The following is a 21,027-nucleotide window of genomic DNA, read 5'->3' as shown; positions in this document are numbered from 1 at the left end:
ATAGAACTGCAATAAAAATACTTTAAAATGTGTTTTCCAGTCGAGTCATTTGTGTGGTGTTGTTATTCTGAGGCCGGTGTGTGCGTGTAGTGTGGGATAAAGTTGACAAATAATGATGGGATCACTGGGAATTGGGATATACAGTTTGAGTAAAAGGAAATAAAGATTTAAGACTACGTAAAAGGTTACATAAAAACTTTTTTGTCCTAAATTCGAATCAGACATATTGGTGTGATCTCCCGATGTATTTTATGTTTAAAAAATGTACACAAACGTCTTAGCTCTATCCTTATCGATAAACGCACCAGCATTCCAGTGACCAAATACCATTTTCTTCTAGGGGGGAGCACAGCTCCTTAGAGAAATGATTGATTCCAGATGTGGAGTACCAAACATACAAGCCAAACCTTGAATATCATGTCTTATCAGAAAGTCAGGACACCAACAGAGATTATTAGTGTCACATCAAGAGGACTCGGCAGACCTCCAGAATCAGTTCCCACTTCCCAAAGATGAGACGGACTGAGCCGTAACATGAATAATAATATCAGTGGATTTAAATCATCAAAATATTTAAATCTATGAGTTCATAGATATAAAAATAAAACCTGTTTTTTTGGGGAATGCCAATGAAACAACTCATATTTTTGAAAACTGGTTTTGAAAAATGGTAAATAAAGGGAGAGAATCAAGTGTTTGCCTGCCTTTCACATGAACTGTTGTTCCTCGGGGCAACCAAATTGTTTCTGTTTGCAAAGGCATCCAGCTAATAACTGAAGAAAAAATGATGGAATTAGAGTATCACCTCTCTGTAATCATTAATGAACCGATAGATATTGGCAAAGATGATCAGTAGTTGCTTACATCACTGAAAGAGACACAATCAGGAATCATGCACGTCTAGAGGATGAAAGTACACAGCACTCTCCTTAAAAGTGGATCAGCCTCATATGAAAAACAGCAGGACAGATCATGCGACGTGACATCCAGAGATGCGGTCAGCAAAATCTAAGCTCTGAGAACCTGTGCAGGGGTCCCCAACCCCCAGGCCAGCTGACTGGTACTGCTCCATGGCCTGTCAGGAACTTGTTCGTATAGCAGGGAGTGAGCAGCGGGCAGGCTAGTGAAGCTTCGTCTGTATTTGCAGCTGCTCCTCAGCGCTGGCTTCGCCGCCTCAACTCTACCTCAGATCACTGGGCATTAGATTCTCACAGAAGTACCAGTCCCTGGTGCCCAAAAGGTTGGGGACCGCTGCTCTACAGAACAAATAATTTGTTTCTCTAAATATAAATAAATAGTTCTGGCAGATAATAAAAAAGAGATGGAAGGAGAAACTATAGATTAAAACAATCTTAAAAGATGTAATAACGAATCACAGTACACGGACTTATATGGATCTTGGTTCATATATACTGCAACAGGAAATTATTTCATGAAACCATGGAAGATATCTGAATAATGACTCAATATTTAATAATACTCAGAAAATACTGTTGATTTGTAAGGTGTGATAATGCTATGGTGGAATTTTACTTTTTATTATAAAGAATGTTTATTCCTTAGGGATACATACTGAATTATTATAGATGAAGCGTTGTGATGTCTGAGGTTAGCTTCAATATCATCGAGGGCTGGAGAAGTATCTTGATCAACTACAACTTGATGACTGCTGAAGCTGGGTGACAGGAACACAGGTTAACTATGCTGTTCTCTACACTAGCGACCCGTTCAAAATCTTCCATGATAAATGCTTCCAAAACAACCAGCAGCCATGACTGATCAGTTTGTAGGGGCAGCTGTGTCCTTCAGAACGGTTTGACCATATTTTTTAGCAGAACCAGCTGGCCAGACAGGGCTGAGCCCCTCTCTGTCACATGACGTGGACCTGGCCCTGCCTCCCCACCCTTAGCACAGTCCATGCCCTGGGCCAGTGAAAGCCCTGTCTGGGAAGTCTGGCTGGATTTAGTGGGAAATGGGGATCTTTCACCCACTCCGGTTGTTAAGCTCATAGCCCGCAAACCAAGAACTCTGGTTTAGTGTTAACATTGTGTGGACAGAGCTCTCCTGAGAAAGAAGTCAACGCAGAACAGCGGGCGAGCTGAGATGGAGGACGAAGCATCCCAGGTACTGTCCAGGCTCAAAGCCCAGCCCTCACCGTGCCTGACGAGCTCGGCCCACTGCCTATGGAGTCCCACGGTCCAGGAGACTCGCTTTCTTGATTAACAAGCCGTTTGAACTATGTTTCACTTCTGCCTGAAAGGTTCTTACTAATCACAGCTATGCCATTTTTAAGACATACTGTATATTGAGGGCCCAGGGGAGGGACTTTCTTCATAGAGAAAAGAAACAAATTACAGGGGAAGGCTACTTTGAAGGGCCTCCCACGCGCTGTATTACTTTGTCAAATAATGGAAACTATACTTCACTGTGCTTAGGAAACATAATACATGCAGGAAATTAAAGGGTGAGAAATGTGTGTGTGTGTTTTTTTTCATCTTCACAATTTTAGAAGCTTTCTCCAAACTTGATATTTTTTATTATAAACCCCAAGAGAGGTTGCCTTTGTTATCATGTTTGGCTATTCAGTTTTGAAATTACCAAGCTCAAAGTTACCTAGCTACCCTGAAGTGCTCATCAGAAAGAACATTCCAAATGCTATTTCTGGAATTCAGAGAGAGCTGATACTGTTGATTGGGTTCAATGAAGAACAGTCAGTTCTACCTCTAATATCCTTGATTTAACATTAAATATAAATGAAAACACCCGGGAGTTTCAGAGCGTGTGACGAAAATTCGGCATTGACGTGCCTCTTGTAAAACTCCAAGAAAGCTCAGTGCACAAAGCAATCCCATTTGTTAGACATAGAGATGTAGACTACTTTGTGCATAAAAATATAAACGGACCAGCAGCAAGGAGTTAAAAGGGAGAGAAGGGTGTTAAACAGCAATGAATTCTCATCTGGTGGAAAAATACTGAATCTTGTTTTCTGGGTCCTTTACTGTTTGATCTAGAATCGGTAAGGAATTTTGCCTTGGTTGTTTAAGGTGGAAATATTCAGAATACAAAAAAGCAAAGGTGTTGAAATAAAAGTGAAATCTTATTTGGAATAATAACATATTACAAATGCTTCTGCATGAATGACGAGAGCTACAATTTTTTTTTTGTACTTTTCTGTCTAAACATATGTACCGCATGGAAGAAACGAATCTATATTTAACCTTTTAAGTTGTTATCTAATGGCCTATTAACTGATTTTTAATGTCTACTACGTGGTGGTATATAATTTGGCATACTTAATAAGGACTGATTTAAAATAGGCCGAATGCTAATAAGCAAAGACATTAAAACAAAAGCGAAATCTTATTTGGACCAAGACTGATTTGATAGACATGTGCTTATGTGTTTGTATGTGGAATCAAACATATTTCAGAGTGGACAAATGACACTAAAGAAAGCCCCCATTTTCTTTGCTTCGCATTTCGTGCACATTAAAAAAAAAAAACAAACAAAACTATGTAGTGTGCACCAAATTTTTACTCCATAACATTAGTTGTAAGAAATATCCTGTTTCTTTATATCTCTAAGTAACATCTGTGTCTATACAGAACTCTCGCCGGCCCAGTCACCTGGTGGGAGACACATCCTCAGGTATGGCTCGAGAGAGATCCCCTCTTTGCCAAGGTCAGGCAAGGTTCCTAGGGATTTTACTCAGCTCTCACCATTCGGGAAAAATCCTGTGGTGGTTAAGTCACTCCGGCCATTGCAGACTGGCCCACTCAGTGTCTAAGGGTCCCTAAGACATGAAGTGGTGGCATGGTGTAAGAGAAAGTCCACACCACAGACGGACATTGGGTTGACTTCCTGGCTTCATCAAGCGTTGCTCAACTGACCTTGAGCCAATTACGGAACTCACTACCGCAGTATAGAGACTCCCATGCAGTTAGCACTTGTCTGATCCTGTTTCCTTAACTGTAAATGAGCCCAATTACCCTCAATCATAGAGATGCGCTAGGATTTGGTCTATGTGGCCCAGAGGGCTTAGTAAGTGGTAGCCGCTTCCCTTTTCCTTTTTTCTTTAGTCAAAATTCAGATCAAGTGCCTCGTCCAGCAGCTTCTGTTTACATGAAAAAAACAAAGTAGGAAGAGTGGCAAGGGAGTACAGAATCTCTGCATCTCGCTTGTTCAGAGCATCCTTTTCTGCCTCATCCTACAAATTTATAAGCCAATTCATTTTATAGTCTATTTATAACTAGAATTCACTCTTACCATTTAGCTATGAACATGGAGGTCTCTGCTACCACACCATCTGGGATCCCAGCAGGGAGGGGGCGGGTCTTGATAATTGCTACCTCCCTGCCCCCTGCTCCCGTGCCTGTGAACAGGGACAGGCCTTGCCTTATTACCTCCCTCCTCTCCTCTCAACATCTCATGGATATTCTGCCATCTTGGAACATCCCCACTCACTAGGGAATCATTCATCTGCAGGAATTTGAAAACTGCCTCCTCTGTATCTACCACTTATAATAGTATGCTCAAGCTGGAAAGGTTTTGTAACAATCATCTCCAGTGGGCCGCAGTGGTATGCGGGCACCACCAGAATTTAGAGGATGGGGTCGCAGATGCTAAATGTCCTTCTAGACAAGGACAGACCTGTACAGTGAAGAATGGTCTGACATAGAGTGTCTATAGCCCCCCATCCCAACCTTGTCAAGTAGGGGAAGACGCCGAAGCTGTTATGTACCCACACTGATAGAGCAGGTCGGGCGATGCCTGGTGTAGATCCACGATCTTCTCTCCCCACCGATGCGGGTCTCACTACCACACTCTCTGCCTCTTAATGACAAGAAGGGAGCACAGGGAGATTATATAGCTTGATCCAGGTAGAAAAGAAGGAAGATATTTACCTGCAAGTTCACATGGAAATGATGTTCATGAGGCCCAAATATGGCCCTTAAAACCCCACACAAAAGGGCAACAAACACTGCATTTTCGCAGAGGAAAGACAGGTTATTGAATTTAACATCAAACTAGAGGTCGTCTTCAGTGTGGGCATAAGCGCAGCTCTGGTTGTGCTGCGTCTCTGATGTGACTCTGCATCAATGAATGGGAGTTTAAGCCACGTACCAAATCCCTCGCTTACAGTCTGTGAGCGGAGTCCATGGTGACGTGAAGAGGCTGAGAACTGTGAAGTCAGTAGAAGCGAGGCAGACAGAGATAATACGGTGAATGATACTGATGGAGTGATGAAGATATTTGGAACGTATGATGTGTCAAGGCTAAAATCAACACATATGCAAGAGCACGGGACAAGCAATGGACCTGCTTGTGACCCAATGGCTGAAAAGTTGATCAGCTCATTTAGATTTGATTAAAAAATAATAAAAATAAATTGTATGTAATCTTTTTACAGGTGGGTAGTGTTGGAAGTGCTGTACACCCCCTCTTCGGGGTCTGGCCCAGAAAACCTTCCATGTGCCTTTCCATCCCCTTCCCCTTCTGCAGCTCGACAGGGACAAACTAGAAGCTATGTGCCGAAGATGGCAGAGCCGCAAAAGGGGCAGCATCTGGGTTGGGTCCCTGGATTACATCCTGACGGAGAGCTGTCAACCACTCAGGAGCGCCCACTATGGACGTGATGTCGTTGACAAACCCCTACTGTGGGTTTGTTACGGCAGCTGGTGTGTTATCCTGATCCTGGTTCCTGTAATTTAGAACCATACAGGCTTGTGACAAAGAAAGACAAATTCACAAATAATGAGAACATTGTGTGGTACAGATTATAATAAAGATGGATATATATTTCAGGGGGTCAAGATATGGGAGTTATTAACTTTGGGGGATGATTAGGGAGAAATACAAAAAGCATCACAAAAATCTGTGATGTTCCCCGCTCCCCCCATCTCTCCACTTTCCACAAAGAATTTTAGGTGGCCAGAGTTCATCATATTTGCTTTATCTTTATTATTATTGCTAGTAAAGAAAAAAAAAAGCCCAGCATCCTCTGCTTCCTTTCTCTTCCTCTATGTCCCATTATCTTCAGATTGGGTCTCTTTAAGTTTCATTGGTTTAAGCCAGCGGTGATCAACGACAGTCTGTGGGCTAAATTTGGCCCAGCCTCTGTCTCTGTAAATAAAGTTTTATTGGAATGCAGCCACACCCATTGGTTTACATATTATTTATGGCTACTAAGCGCTATAATGGCAGCACTGAGTTGTAACAGGGAGCATACAGCCTGCAAAGCCTAAAATACTTACTATCTGGTCCTTTGCAGAAGGTTTTCTGACCCCTGATTTATGTCATTCCTCACTTAATCTCAGCCTCAGCCGGGTACATGCCAATAGCCCCTGAATCATTCCACGACCCCTTCACCGATATGACAACACTGAAATCACTCTTCTTCCAGCCACTGCCTTATCACACTGCTGAATACCTATGTGGTCCCCTAAGTCAAGTTCACTGACAATTACTGCTGGATTCTAGCATCCCTGGGGTGAACCCTGGCTGTCTTTGCAAACCCTGACTTTCAGGGTTTTTTAAAAAAATCATTGCTCAAGTTGTTGTCATCCTAAAAGACTAGATTTCTGCCTAGGTCCTCACTGGTTTTGACTGAATGCCAGGGTTTGTGCTCCAGTTCTCTACTCTGCAACTTCAAGAGCGACAATGACAACATCTGACACCATGACCCAATGGGTTACAAGTCACGAAGTGCTCTCACGTGCATTATCTCATTGGATCCTTAGATAAAGGCTAGAAATGCAAATTCCTACCTACATTTAAAGACTAGGAGACCAAGAGCCTGAGACGTAAGCGATTTACTCACAATCATTCAGCTATGGTGATGATGCTGATGATGACCTTGATGAAGACAACAATGGCTCAAACTTATTAAGACCTCATCACGTGCTCCTACTCTGCTAAGGGCTTTACCCACTGTACTTTATCTGATTCTTACAATAGTATGGGGTAGGTCTTCATTTTATAGGTCAAGAAATGAGGATTATATAAAATTGAAGTCTTTGCCTAAGGTCACACACAGCTAACCCATTGCAGAGGTAGGAATCGAATTCATATTTTTATGATTTCTAGGTCACATGTTTTTTTTATCGGGTAGGATATTTTGAAATATTTACCCGTGTTGCCCTCCCACTCCAACACCCCCATTTCTTTGCTCCGATCAGGTCTATTTCTTTGCCCATTTCTTCAAGCAGACCACGTAACACTCATCACCTCGAGACAGAGTTGTTACAGAATAGAGAAATGGCTAGGTTCTAGGAACAAAGAGTAAAAACTACAGGCTAAGAAAGATATTCAATAAATCAAAGTAAAGCTTCCTCTGTGCCAGAAAGGGGGCTTGTCAGGGGATGGGGAGATGGAGTGAACCTTAGGGCAAACAGAAGAACACTGACTTGTGGATACCTGAGAAAGAGCAGGCATGCCCCCCTTTGCAGAAGCTGATCCTTCAGAAAGAATCAGTTGGGAACACCCAAATAGCCTCATGGGATTAAAGAGTGCAGCGACCTGTGCTTTCTTTCCTAGTTAAAACCCTGGGAAGGTCACAAGGTTCCAGAGAGAATTAGCCCTAGAAATGATCCTACATCACAGTACAGCTAAGGAAGGGCAAGTGCACCCAAGATGACAGAGAAGTGGCTAAGGAAGGGTTCACAGTGGTGAACAAGGAATGATAAAGTAGCTCCCTGCCTAGGTGAGTGATCGAAGGTGAACCAGATGGGTACAAAGGTATCTCAGTGAATTCTAGAGAGATTGATGGTGTGGCCTAAGGGTGGATATACATCACCTCGCCCAACACTTCTTCTCATTAAACCATTCTCCCTAAATTTAGACTCAGTACTATGGAAAATGGGATGAACTGACCATACACTAGGAAGGGGATTTGGAATAAAATGTGGATTATTACAGTCAATAGATAAATAATGATATATGTACACATCTGAGTGTGTGGCCCACCACACCCACAGTGTTGTCTATAAAGGTACACTCTGCCTTTGAGCTCCTGAGTCCCTCTGGGATCTCTGGGAAATGAGACTTCTACTTTAGTCCTGGGCATGTTCTGATCGCAGGCTCAAAAAGACTTTTTTGGAGGGTCTTTTCAGTTACTTATAGAAAGGGCATGAAATAATTTATAAATGTGTAGTTCTAAAGGTTTAATAGAATATGGCATAAGGCCAATGGTGATCTCCTTCCATGTTTTTCTTAATACAAGTAAGACGTTAAGACATTCGGTAGTGTCAACCATATGAGATCACTGAAAACTTGCCCTAGTTTAAAATTTTTTCTGGTCCTTTAATCTTCAACAGTCATTTTCCATACGTGAGTTGCATAAAAGCATCTATAGTAATGGAGAGATTTAATGAAAGTGGGTCATTAACAAAATCTAAGGGACATTAAAATAATCTGGGTGAAGCCATTCTTCTTATTAATTTCCACCATTATATGTCATTATACCCTTTGTGAACAATGGACTCGAATCTCCTTTTCAATTTTATTCTTATTAGAATGTTTTCCCACACATTACATTTTCTAGAATCGCTGACCTCTTTCTCCCCAGGCTCTGTAATTTGCAATTGTCAGAAAACGTGGACATTGCAAGTGTATTAGGTGAGACCGCAATTTGTAGTGTCAGCATACCAAGGGGCTGTTCTTTTGTGTTTTTTTTTTTTCACTGAAATTGCTTGCTGGTCTTACTATAATAAGGCCTTATTATATCATACATCATCATGCATATTTTATATGCCGGATGCTTGGTAGATGGTCTTTGCTTTGTTATTTTACTAAGCGGCACCGTTATGCATCTAAGCCCAGCTGAAATTAGACAGGAAGGTGACCTTCTTAATATATTCTTCTGCAGACACGGTAGCCCTGGAACATGATCTGACTTGACTTTCCATCGTAATTCTGATGAAGAGGGACTGATGAAAAGACAGATGAGCTGAAATCTAATTTTTAGATGGGTCCCTTCTAAATGGTTTATTTTGCTCTTATTAAACTTGCCAGTCTCCAGTCGACTGCAACAAGCAGGTAGCCCTGAGCACTTCCTACCAAGATCAAGGCAACTGCTTTGCAAACCTGGGGGAGGAGATAGGCTATTTGTGTATGAGCTAAGAACGAAAGCGTCTGTGGGGTGCGGATGCTGAAACCCAGGTTCTAGAGCTCAATTGCAGCTCTGCTGTTTTCTGGGCTGATCAAGTAAGGACTCGATATGCCAGATAGCTCGGTCTGTCCCCTTTGGACCACCAGTAATCTGTACTGGCTTTCTTTTACTCCCACTGTACACCTCCCTCCTTGCCCTGAGCAAGTGCTAAGGTTGAGCAAGGATTTCAACCTCTCTCAGCCTCAATTTCCACTCCGTAATTTGGGTATAACAATCAGTACTTGCTCACAGGGCTGTTGTAAGGAATATAGAGATGAGCAGGTTAAGAGCGTTCACCCAGGAGCCAGATTGGGTTTCACTGCACCGTTTACTAGCTATGGGATCTTGGGCACACGTGCCTCAGTTTCCCCATATTTAAATTAGAGGTAACCATTGAACCCATTCACCATTGTGAGGACTGAATGAGTTAACATACAACCAACCAGTACTGAGGACAGGGCATAATAAGCACCAGGTTAAGTATTAGCTGGTCTTGATACTAAGGAATGAAAGGGTTTAGCAGAGGGTTAATGTATAATAAGGACTTAATACATGTTAACTCTCATCATATTATCCGTTGGGATGCCATCAATAATATTCTTTTTTTTCCTGAAGTGTCAAAAAAGTGACCCTCACAAGTTACAAACAAAGCTTTGACCTTGATTGTGGCAGTGAGTGGCTCATGTCATTTGTGGGAACGTATCTGTTTCAGGAAGTCATGAATGCTCCTTCTGCGCATTCTCGTTAGAGTTGTTGGAATAATCTTTCTGGTCTTCAAGTGAAATTTGTACATTGCTTGGCATGAGTTACTTAGTTACTTAGGTAAATGGAGTGTCACTAAAATGTAGTAGGTTTGTCCTTTGTGAATTACAGTAATGATTAGTAACTTATCTATTCCTATACCTTATTACAGTTACTTTCTTATCAGAAGGACCCAGCTCCTCCCCAGAAACACTCTCCACCCCCCGAGGAATTAGTACAGAAGGGCTGATAGATGTGGGCAATCTTCCGCAGAGGTAGCCCACAGCTAGAGCACTGCTCATTCATTAGATTGGCAGGAACAACCAACTCAGGTAATACAAGAAGACAGCCAGAGCGACAGCTAGCTGCTCTAGTGCAGAGGGTGGGAGAAGGACCAGTTTTCAGTTCTACCCTTGTGCATTCTTACTATGGGGCGGGCAGCCCTCGGCTTCCGCTGCCATGATGGAAAGGGGTAAGACCGAATTGCTCTTATACTTGGCTCTTCAATGTTATTTTCTGATAGAGACAAATGGTGAGGAAGGGAGCCAGCATATTCAGTCTGCTGCCAGGACTCTAAAAAGAAGATTGGCAAGGGAAGGGAGGTGGTGGTCAAGGGACATTCTGATATTACACGTGTGGATTTTTCTGGTTGGAGGAATAAATTGATGGTATTGATCAGATTCTCAAATGGATCGCCAATCCCCAAATGATGAGTGCTTCTAGTCTAACACAAGCCAGGAGATTTCTGATGCCACCTTGGAGGGGCAACTGGGAAAGGGCAGAAGCAAATTTTGAGGTTGCGGTTCATGACAGCCATCCAGGAAATGGATATTTCTGCATCTGCAGGTTGGAAAGTAAGTGTTTATCAGGAGGGTCTAGGGTTTCCAGGGACAAAGGAGGATCTACTTTCCCCACCTTCCTCCACGCATAAATCCCGCCACTCAGGATCAATGGCTATCCCTTACTGCCATCACCGCATTCCTTCGCACTCCCTCCATTGCCACCAAACACTCCTACCAACGACACCTTCCCCCTGTGCCATGTACAGTCATAAATATAGTGCAATTAATTAGAGGTCTCTTCCTCGAGGGCGGGAATCATGTTTCAGGTATTTATATATCCCCAGTGCCCTACAGGATGTTTCCTACCTAGTTAATGCTCAATAATTGTTAAATTCCAATAAAGTTAATTGAGTTGCCTAGCCTTGGGAGATGGGGCATGATTCATAATGTCTATGAGAAATTATAACTCATAATTTTTTTAAAATAAAATTTTGGAGACTGTCTTAAGTTAATTTGTGTAATTGTGAAAAGCCAAGGGAAATGATCCTGGGATACTTGTAAAGAAGAAAGCTCTGATAATTTGCAAAGGGCATGAACTCTTCAAAGATTTTGTTCCTCAACCACTAGAAAGTATGAGTTAGGGTTAACTTAAGAAACTAAGAGATGAACGAAACTTGTTAAATTTCAGTGCATCAATTATAGTTCTTTTTGAGGATCTAGGAAAAAACCCAAATGTGGTTACTATAGCAGTAAATTGGTCTCCAAGAAACTCTTTCATTTTCTCAAGAAAAAAAATTCTATAATAGAGCAATCAAATAAGAAAAATAATCCACAAAAAAACGCAAATGTATCTAGAAACAAAAAATGATCCATGAGCAAATTCTGAAATGGAAGAAAAAAAAAGAGCAAAACAAAACTAAAGCACTCAGGCGAGTAAATGGATGCCAATTTTTAAAGAGAGAATTATACGGTGTTATTAAAATGATGAATGTTTTTCCAAATTTCCTTGGTGGCAAAGAAAATGGGGTATTTTATTATAATAGAAAGGGAATTTATCTCGTGTAAGATATAGACGTTAACACACATATCGGCTGAGAAGCCCAATAAAAAAGAGATTAATACGTAAGAGCTAAATTTCTAGGTTAGTACACATATGGCAGACAGATGACTAAACTGATGGGAAAGCACAGGAAATTTTTCTAATGCATGAACTTTTTCGTTAGTGAGAAATACATTATTATTTCAAAATTCTGGTTTAATGAATTTGAAGGTATTGGTGACAATAAGAACTCCACAACCAGCTGCATTGCATCTCTGTGAACTGCAGTGTCATTGTGCTTAGATTTATTTGCTTAAAATAAAGTAACTTGCCGCTTTTATAAAGATAAATTTACTGTCCTGAGATTAAAAGAGTCCATTTAAGGATGACATGCTCGCCACCTCAGTAACATCCAAGGCCTGTGTGTGTGTGTGTGTGTGTGTTTCACTAGCAAAATTCCTTTAAGTCTGAAGATTCCCCCAGTCACTCACTGAACACATTGTCACTGAGCACCCCCCATGAGCCAGGCATTGGGCTAGGTCATGGGGACACGGCAGGAGACACCACAGACAAGTTCTCTTTTCTCATGGAATTTAGAATCCAGGTCACCTGATCTGTAACAAGTTACATTCCAGATTTAGACTGTGACTTATCAGTGACATCGGATATGCAGACCACATTCTAAAGTGAGGGTCAAACAAGCGGGATCCCGCAGAACTTTCTAGGAGGAGGCACGATGTGATCAACTACTGCCAGCCACAGGTTCCTCCTGCTCCCCCCTCCTTCTCCAGTCTGCATGAGAAGACCAGAAAGGGTGGTAGAGAGAACTGTCGCCTGGCTGAAAGGGCCATGACTGGTGAGAGTTTCCTTCCTCCCTGCTGTGATGCGGTCAAGTGGACATTTTGAAGAGTAGCTGGTCTTGCGGGCGCCTTACCCAGGAGACCCTGAGCCAGACCATCCATGTACGTTACCATGTGGCAAGGTGGCTCCTCAGGGCGCCCTCCCTTCTTGCCACCAAAGAACTCACATGTAAGTTTCACAGGAGAGCCATCATGTAGCTACCAGCGACATGAAGGGTGTCGACAGCCAACGCTAGTCAGAGGAGCAGCTACCGGTCACCAAGAGAGGGCTCTAACCACAGGGAACATCACAAGAAGCCCTCAACTTTCTCTGTCCTATTGCCCCGCTGACCTCAAGCCCAGAGGAGCCAGGCCTTGAGAAGGTAAAGACAGTATTATGTACTCGGAGCAGTTCATGGTGTTTAAAAAGCATTCATGTTTCCCAGTTGACCCATTTAAAAACCACAATCTCTTTATCAAGTATGTGAGAATCTTCCAGTAATCACAAGCCCAGTTTGAGAGAATTTCTCTGTGTGTATTATCTGAGGTTTTAGTCTAATTTGGCTTAACAAAAAAAAAAATGCAGTTGGTTACCTTCATAGCTCCTAAAGCTTGGCAAACTTCTTCTGTCAATGGCCACAGAGTAAATATTTTAGTGTTTGTGGGCCACAGGGCTCTGGTGCAAGTATTTGACTCTGCCATTGTCGCAGGAAGCAGCATTCATGGTCAACATGTAAATGACTGGGTATGGCTGTTTTCCAATAAAACTTTAGTTTGAAGTCTGAAGTCTGAAGTCTGAAATTCCTATGATTTTCACATGTCGCAAGAGATTCTTCTTTTATTTTTTTCCAAGCTTTCAAAAGTGGTAAAAAAAAAAAAAACATTCTTGGCTCATGAACTATGCAAAACAGGTGGCAGGCTGGATCTGGGCTGCAAGCTGTCATTCGCTACCCTCTTTTAATTGGTTCATTTATTCAACAAATATTCACTGAGCTCCATTACATATGAAGTCCTAGAGAGACTTTTGTTTACAGAGACGCCATTTTTCTTCCATGATACATTAAAGCAGAAAGAAAAAAAAAAATTTCTAAACGCCCCCGGAAGGATGGCTAGGAAATGATCACACTTTTAGATAGCTTTTCTCCATCTCTGTCCTGCAGCAGGCTATTCAGTCACAGCAAACCCAAACACAGATATTTTATTTCTTCTGTCATCCTCCAGGCACAGAAATCAATAGGACTGATCACAGAGGCACGTGCCTAGGGGACAACAAAATGACTGCGTGACCTGCCATCGGGCCCAGATATGGCACTCCAGGAGGCCAGCCCATCAGGCTCAGAGCCTGTCCTGCTGAGTGATGTTCCCCCTGACATCCACACGCATCTCCCTCCAGATTCCCTCATCCCTGGTCCACAGCAAGACTGGAGGTGTTCATGGGCCTCGCTCCTGATACAGGGTGAACGTGACGTGAGCCTTGGTGCCCGCTCCTGTGTAGGAACACCATTGAAGAACTGGATGCCCTACGAGGACAGGCATGACTTGGCAGCCAGCTGTGAAGACCCCACTGTGTTAGACCTGGACTAAAGTCGGGGGACCGACAGTCCTGGGACTGAAGGCTTTCCCAGGATGTGGGCCTTTCCATGCTTAGCCACCCTGCAGGTGAGTGGCCTCTGTTTCTATTTCTCTCAAGGATGCAGGAGCATCCGGCATGTCTCTGTGAAGCAGAAGCTGAACTAGGCTTGAGAAAAAACTCCCTCTGGAAAACCCCAGAAATACTCTGCCTAATGCCTCCCCTAAAGTAACAGATGTCCTTTTCATTATGAGCCAGTAGACGTGATAGAAGATCTCTTCCTCAGTTTAAAGAGTTCCGACCCGTGCATTCTTTCATATAATAAACACAGCTTCGTTTGGAAAACTTCTAGATAGCTTTTTTGCCTTAAATGTGTTGAGCGAGCGTAACTCCAGTAGGCTTCTAAGATTCTTGACCAATATTTTACCATCACAAAAAATATATTTTCTGGTGCCCCATTAAGAATATCACACAACAAATGATTTACATTCATGATAAAACCGAACCAAGCAACCAAACATGTTTTAAACTGTCCTAGCGTTGACCCAATTATCCTTTAGCCTGGGTTGATGATTTCAAAACTCAGTTAATGAATCACTCAGTCAAGTATGGAAAAATCAGTGAACTGTATGTTTTTGTAGCTATGGGATTATGTATATAAAATGACTCATCACTTAGACTGAATTCAGGAATTGCATTTGATCTTCTTGATTACAGAATATCAACGCGTTAGTAACTTTGGAAGGAAAATAAAACACAACCTTTGGACGTAGCGACAGAAATAGGAGTCAAAAACAAATTTCAGCTGAAGTACATGCACTCGGAATGCTAACGCAGAATCAGCAGTAAGATGTTTGCTGGTTAATGGAGCACGTGTCTGTATGCTAGAGGGTCAACGTCGCCAGCATTTTCAAGGTGAATGCGAGGGCTTGCATTTCTGTCTTAAGCTGGCCCCCAGGAAGCCCTTCCTTTGCCGGACGAGGCCTCAGAGCTGTGTAGCAGCCTCCTCAGCAGGGCGGGGGACAGGAGATTGAGTCACCCACCTGACCAGGTCGATGACCCGTTCCCTCGGAGCAGCGCTGACAGGCTCATCATTGATCATTACGATCTGATCTCCTGGGATCAGCTTGCCTTCCGAGGGGCCACCTGGAGAAAATGAGAGTGAGTACGGGTGAGACCATTGCCGATCCACTGACAGCCTCTGCTCCTGATCACGATTCACTGTGAGTAAATGGCGCTACGGGCAAAAAACAAACTTAGCCCCACCTGGGCGTTCTTGACATCCGTGCTTTACAAGCTTTTTGAGAAAGAACTGGGAGCTCTGGACGAGCCCGAGGCCCAGGCCACACCCTGGCCAACTGGATCAGATCTTGGGAGGCGGGACTCAGGCATTAACATTTCTCTAAAATCTCCCAGGCAAGGTTGAGACTCAGAGGCCTGGTGACGCTTCTCATACTTTACTAGGCACACATGTCACCCAGGACACCTTGCTGGCCTGCAGACTGACTAGGTAGATTGGGAGGGTGCGGGATGAGATAACGCATTTGTCAAAAGCTGTCGGGGGCTGTTTATGCTACTGGTCCACTGGCTAACCTTTGAGTATTATGACTTCTAGAAGATGGTATTCCCCCAACAGGTAGCCAAATCAGCTGCGTTGATGCCCACAGTTGCAACAATCTGGGCACACCACGAGCGGAACAAAGTTGCATTTACTTACCCATTATGACTGAGGAGCGTTCAAGGAAGTGGGGGTTAGCTTCCAGGAAGTCAGGGTAATTGGATCTGAGCATTTTAATAATTCTCGTCTGACAGATGGGGTGAAGGAAGCACAGCTAAAGCTGGGCCTGAGAGAGGAGTCACTCCTCTCAGCTGGGAGATGAGGCTGTGGGGCAGACTGTGCTTAGATGTGTCTGTGGTCACCTGCGATTACAGAGGACTCTTGTTTTGGTCCTGATCCATCACGGTCAGCGGGAGGCCTTGTCTGATGCTCATGTTGAGTGAAACTGTTCACAGTCAACAGGAGAACGCCCAGGCCCGGCTGTGAGCGCTGGCCAGCTCCCGGTGTCAGGGGCTGCTTTTCTCTCTTTCAGTTGTTCTTCCAAGGAGGAGGTAGGGAACTATTATTTGCTGGGATTTATTACGCACCAGGCAATGGGTTAAATTTTCCGCCTAGTAACGTCCCTGAATGCTATAATCCCTTCCATGTAATGAGATAACTGAAGCTCGCACAGGTTAAAGAACTGGCTGCAAAGGTAGGACTGAGACTCGGCTTAAGATTTGATTCTTCCAAGTTCAGGGTGGCCGATATCTCTTTTGAACTCGCTTCTATAGTTCAAAAGCTGGTCACTGTCAGGTCTCTTGACACATAACGTTAACGCCAAAAATGCATGAAGCTCACATCTCTATGAAATAAAACCTATAAACAAATAACTTCAATTATCGGGAACATCCTCATGTTTAATGTATTTTCTTTTCAAATAAGGACATGGTGCTATAATTTTAATTTTATTTCCAGAGGTCTGTCAGTGGATAACAGGAGCAGCTGACATATTAGGCTTCAAATATTGTCACTATTACTTTATTTAGTAATTGAAATGAACACTTCATACCCAGAACATGGAACTCGAAGTAATTTAGTTGTTCTCAACCCACCCAGGCACTTCGTATATGTGTCACTCAAGCAAATCGTCCTCAAGCAAAATCTTATCTTCTTTCTGGGGAGTAACAAAAATGGGGGGGGGGGGACCTTAACATGTCCCCATATCAATGACAGATGCTCATTTCAAGCAGTGGGAACTAAGTGTCAGTGTTTGCGCACATAAGGAATTCTGAAAATCCTTTGGGAGACTTTTTATAACTATTGGATAATATGCAAGCAATCACTCCAATTCAGTCAAACAAACAGTTAGAAATCAAATGCTGGTCAAATACAGAACATTTTCAAAATAATTATTTGGATGATGGATGTTAACTACTCTGATGAGAAAAGCACTTGCTCGTTAACAGGACAAATTCATATTTGAGACTGATTTTTTTTCATCAAATGAAAATATTCATGTTTAATCAAGAGATTTGAATCAAAAATCCTAGAGAGAGAAACATGTAGTTTTTTCCAAAATATGAGGCAGAGGCACATATCAGAGACTCATCTCGTGCCCTTTCGTCTAAAGCCTGGGTTGTCTAGCATAGAAAATCTGGTCACGCTGCTGAAATCACTCGGAACGTCAGTAGAGTCATTTTTATGATAGACACTGTTTATTTGACCAGAATTTTCACTCCTAAAAATGACTTGAAACAGTTATCTTTGACCTCTGTTTTCTCTTTTTCCTACTCTTCTCAAAATTGTCTAATGCTACGTGTTCGTAGTGAAGCTAAAGAGAGTTGAGGGCAAGGAAGGGAAAAGGTTGAAGGAATGGGGAGGCAATCCAGGAGATTGAAAAATAAGACTTGAAATCTCTAGTCAGCTCCCAGGAGGGCACCTCCTTGAAAGAATCTCATAACCAGAGATGTCAAAATGTCGCACTAGTACAAAAGAGCATGCCAAATGTGATCCCATTTAGGAAAAAAGTATGGGTATACATGTATGTGTAATACTACACATGTATGTATAATATTATGTGTATGCACACATGGAATCATCTACTATATACATGCTTTCTGTGTATATATTAATAATGCTTAATTGTGAGTGGTAGGTGCTCAAGTGATTTGGTTTTTTGTTTTCTTTCTCCTCTGTATTATCTACTGCATTGTGTTTTTCGTGAAGCTTATGTATTATTTTAATAAAAAGCAACACATCTCTTTTGTTTTGAGGATAAAATTCTCAACTGCATCAAGCTCAACAACTCCACACAGAGAACTAAAATATGATCTATAGCTAATGAAATCAAAAGCTCGGCAGGCAGAACAAGACGCTGTGTGGCAAGGCTACAGTAGGAGAGAAAAGGAAACAGATTCTTGTCTGCACTAGTTGAAAGTGGTTGACTATAGCTGTGGTGCTCGCCCTGGGGCACACTATGTCAAAATAATAAAAAACTGAAAAATTAAATCCACTTCAAAAATCTGTACTAGCTCACTTAGTTGGCTTTCATTTCTCTTAACTGACAAACTCAGCTGCCCAAATGCTTTAGAGTTTAACAATAATAAACATTATGGAATAAGTATGTTGAACGTATTTTATTCTCTCCCTCACCATATAAGGTAGATACTACTATGATCTTCATTATCCAGATAATGTAGAGAAGTTATATCAAACTGAAAGGCTGGAGTGTTAACACGGAAGCTAAAAAATCTAATAAGGGGCAGAGATAGGATTCAAATCCATCAAACCCAGGCAGTCTGATGCCAGAGTCTGTGTTCTTTACTACTGAACTCTGCTACTCATTTGCAAAATCCCAGAGAGAAACAGCACAGAAGATGGCTTCCTTTGGTCCAAAGATAAATCCAATATAAGTCCATTAAAAGAAGTATATAAATATGTATAAGAAATGAATAATTAAAAGAACATTGTTCCGGAAAAGTCAAAGGCAGCCCACTGCAGGCAACTGGATCATAGTGCATTACATTCAACTGTGTTGATAGTGATAGTACACTCTAACGAGCATGACTGCGGCAGAGTACATTAACTATCTGATCATGCTATAGAATTTAAGGGATTTACCACGCACTGTATCCGTCGGCGTTTATTGTGTATGATAAACCACCCTCAAACTCAGTAGGGTATCCAATAATCATTTCTCCTCATGCTTATGGGTCTTTAGATTGACTGATCCAGGCCAGGCTCGGCCGGGCAGTTCTGTGTCACACTGCGGATCAGGCTGTACTAAGATCTAGGCTGTAGGCTGGCTGTCCTAAGTGTTCACTTTGGGGCTCAGGCTGTAGGGGTAGCAACCACTTGAGAGAAATTCTCACACCCATGGCAGAAATCCAAGAAATAAGCTCAAATGCACAAGCATATTACAAGCCTTAGCTTATGCCATCTTTGCTGATATGCCATTGGCCGAAATCAGTCCCTGGTCCAGCCTAAGAGCAGTGGAGTGAGGAAATACCTTCTGCCTCTAGTGGGATGGGAGGGGAGAGCATCTTTGTACAATAACCCAACCACGCCAATGACTAATCCTGCGATAACTTAAATACCACTTCCTGCTTTCTATCACTAAGGAGACCATTATGAGCTTACTAAATACAGTATAGTGCCTGCCTCTTATTATTTCCATTCACACATTAAGAAATGGGTCATTTCCATGGTTACAAATGATGGATCAGTGTTTTTCTAAGTCAAAGGAGATAATGGATTTGGTAGTCTAAACCTAGTTTGCAGAGCCATTTCGTCCCTCCAGTGGTCCGACTTCATCTAGGTGTTTGGAAAACTCAACTAGCCTCCACAGCCTGCAGGAGAACAGTATGCAACTTAGGAGACTGAACAGTAGTCATTGTGGCAGGGTGTGACGGGTGGTCCCGGGAGACTGAGGAGCAGGGTTGGGTGCTTACCTGGTGTGACTGAGCGAACGACCACTGGCTTTTCACTCCCTGCCACGAAGCCGAATCCCAGGACAGGGTCCCGCCGCATCTCCACCTTCCGCGGGGCCGGAGGGATGATTTGGCAGCTCTCTAACCGAGGGTCGTCAAATGGGATCGCCTGTGTCATGGGGCTGTGAGAGGAGCACACACAAGAGAAAAGGGGCATCAGTGTGAGTTAGGCCATCGCCTGGTGATCGCATTCTCTCCAGCTTCCAAACCTTCTCTGTTTGCTGGAAAGTGGGAAAGGCGTTAGGAGACCCATAGTCATGCTTCTTGGGTGGCCTTCTTGGTCCTGGAAAAACCACGGCCCATGTCTGCATTAGGTCTTTGCACCGACTGTTCCCCTGAACTGAAATCCTCGTCCTGCACACACCTGTACGGCTTGCCCTCACTTCTCCCAAGTCTCTGCTCGATTGTGTCCTTCTTGGACTATCCCGGTCACACATTTTAAGAATGCAACCCTACTCCCCCTCGCCCAGACACCTTTACCCTCTTCTACTTTTTTTTTTCTCATAGCACTAATCACTTGCTAACATGCTGTGGAATAGACACATTTTTATGCTCGTTTTTACTGTTTTGCTCTCTACATTAGAATGTAAGCTTCGCAAGGGCAAGGAACTTTATTTTGTTGACCGATTTGTTCCAGGTGCCTAGAACAGTGTCTGGCACAAAGTGGATTTTAAATAATGAAATTAAAAAGTAAAAGAAAAGATACTTCTTCATGGAAAAGTGTCAAATTATAACTGATATGCTGAAAAAGAACCTCGGAGAGTTATGGATATCTAGTAGGTTAACATGCATGGCTTCTGGCTCCAGGGAAATCGAAGTGACGGGGATCATTTTGGTGGTAGTAGGTTATCTTTGTGTCAAATACATTCCCCCTTTCCAAAGAAGTTGAAAAATTAAACTTTGCCATTTCTTTTCTGGAAAAATTTTCAAGTGATTTAAATGAATCTTTTTGTTAACACCTAAACTTCAGAAATCTTTATCAATAATATAAACTCAAAATGTTTATAGCATTGGACAAATTTTTAAATGCTTCCACAAATATCTTTTTGATCCACAAAACGATCTTGAGAATGAGGGAGTGGAGAAAGTATTATTTTCTTCATTTCCCAGTAAGGAAACTAAGATCAAAATAGTAACTTCTTGTCACTCAGGGCCCATGGCTGGTGTGCCAAAGTGTCAGGTCAAAAACCAACTCCCGTGACACTTAATGAAGTCTTCACTTGTGCACATTAGCCAAGGCAGACTCCTTCGGAGGGAAGAGTTATTAGTATGGGCTCTAGAAATCTCCTTAAAGTAATGTAAGCCAAGATTATTTCGATGACATAGACTTAATTCAATTTTCTCTCTCTCTAATCTTCTTCAATAAGTAAAACCAGATC

At 42.5% G+C, this 21,027-nt stretch overlaps 1 protein-coding gene and 1 long non-coding RNA gene across 12 annotated transcripts in view; one reads left to right on the top strand and one right to left on the bottom strand.

Moving 5' to 3' along the window:
• FRMPD4 (FERM and PDZ domain containing 4) overlaps nt 1-21,027 on the bottom strand; it is a 455,926-nt gene that overhangs the window by 61,525 nt on the left and 373,374 nt on the right. For 3 of the 4 annotated variants that reach the window (XM_036227302.1, XM_036227304.1, XM_036227301.1), the window contains exons 3-4: nt 19,610-19,770; nt 15,163-15,265 (exon numbers count right to left, since the gene is read on the bottom strand). In XM_036227302.1, coding sequence (XP_036083195.1) covers nt 15,163-15,265; nt 19,610-19,770 — 264 coding nt within the window. Of the gene's footprint in view, nt 1-15,162; nt 15,266-15,385; nt 15,417-19,609; nt 19,771-21,027 lie in introns of those variants that run through there. The other variant, XM_036227303.1, reaches the window with a different exon arrangement.
• Nucleotides 14,756-21,027, top strand: part of LOC107497612 — a 130,239-nt gene continuing 123,967 nt past the window's right edge. For all 8 annotated transcript variants that reach the window (XR_004952897.1, XR_004952899.1, XR_004952894.1 and 5 more), the window contains exon 1: nt 14,756-15,342. This is a non-coding gene — a long non-coding RNA (uncharacterized LOC107497612). The remainder of the gene's footprint in view (nt 15,343-21,027) is intronic.

Source organism: Rousettus aegyptiacus, unplaced genomic scaffold (genome assembly GCF_014176215.1).
Source record: "Rousettus aegyptiacus isolate mRouAeg1 unplaced genomic scaffold, mRouAeg1.p scaffold_m13_p_9, whole genome shotgun sequence".
Taxonomy (NCBI): Eukaryota; Metazoa; Chordata; class Mammalia; order Chiroptera; family Pteropodidae; genus Rousettus; species Rousettus aegyptiacus.
This window is presented reverse-complemented; position numbering and strand designations above follow the sequence as displayed.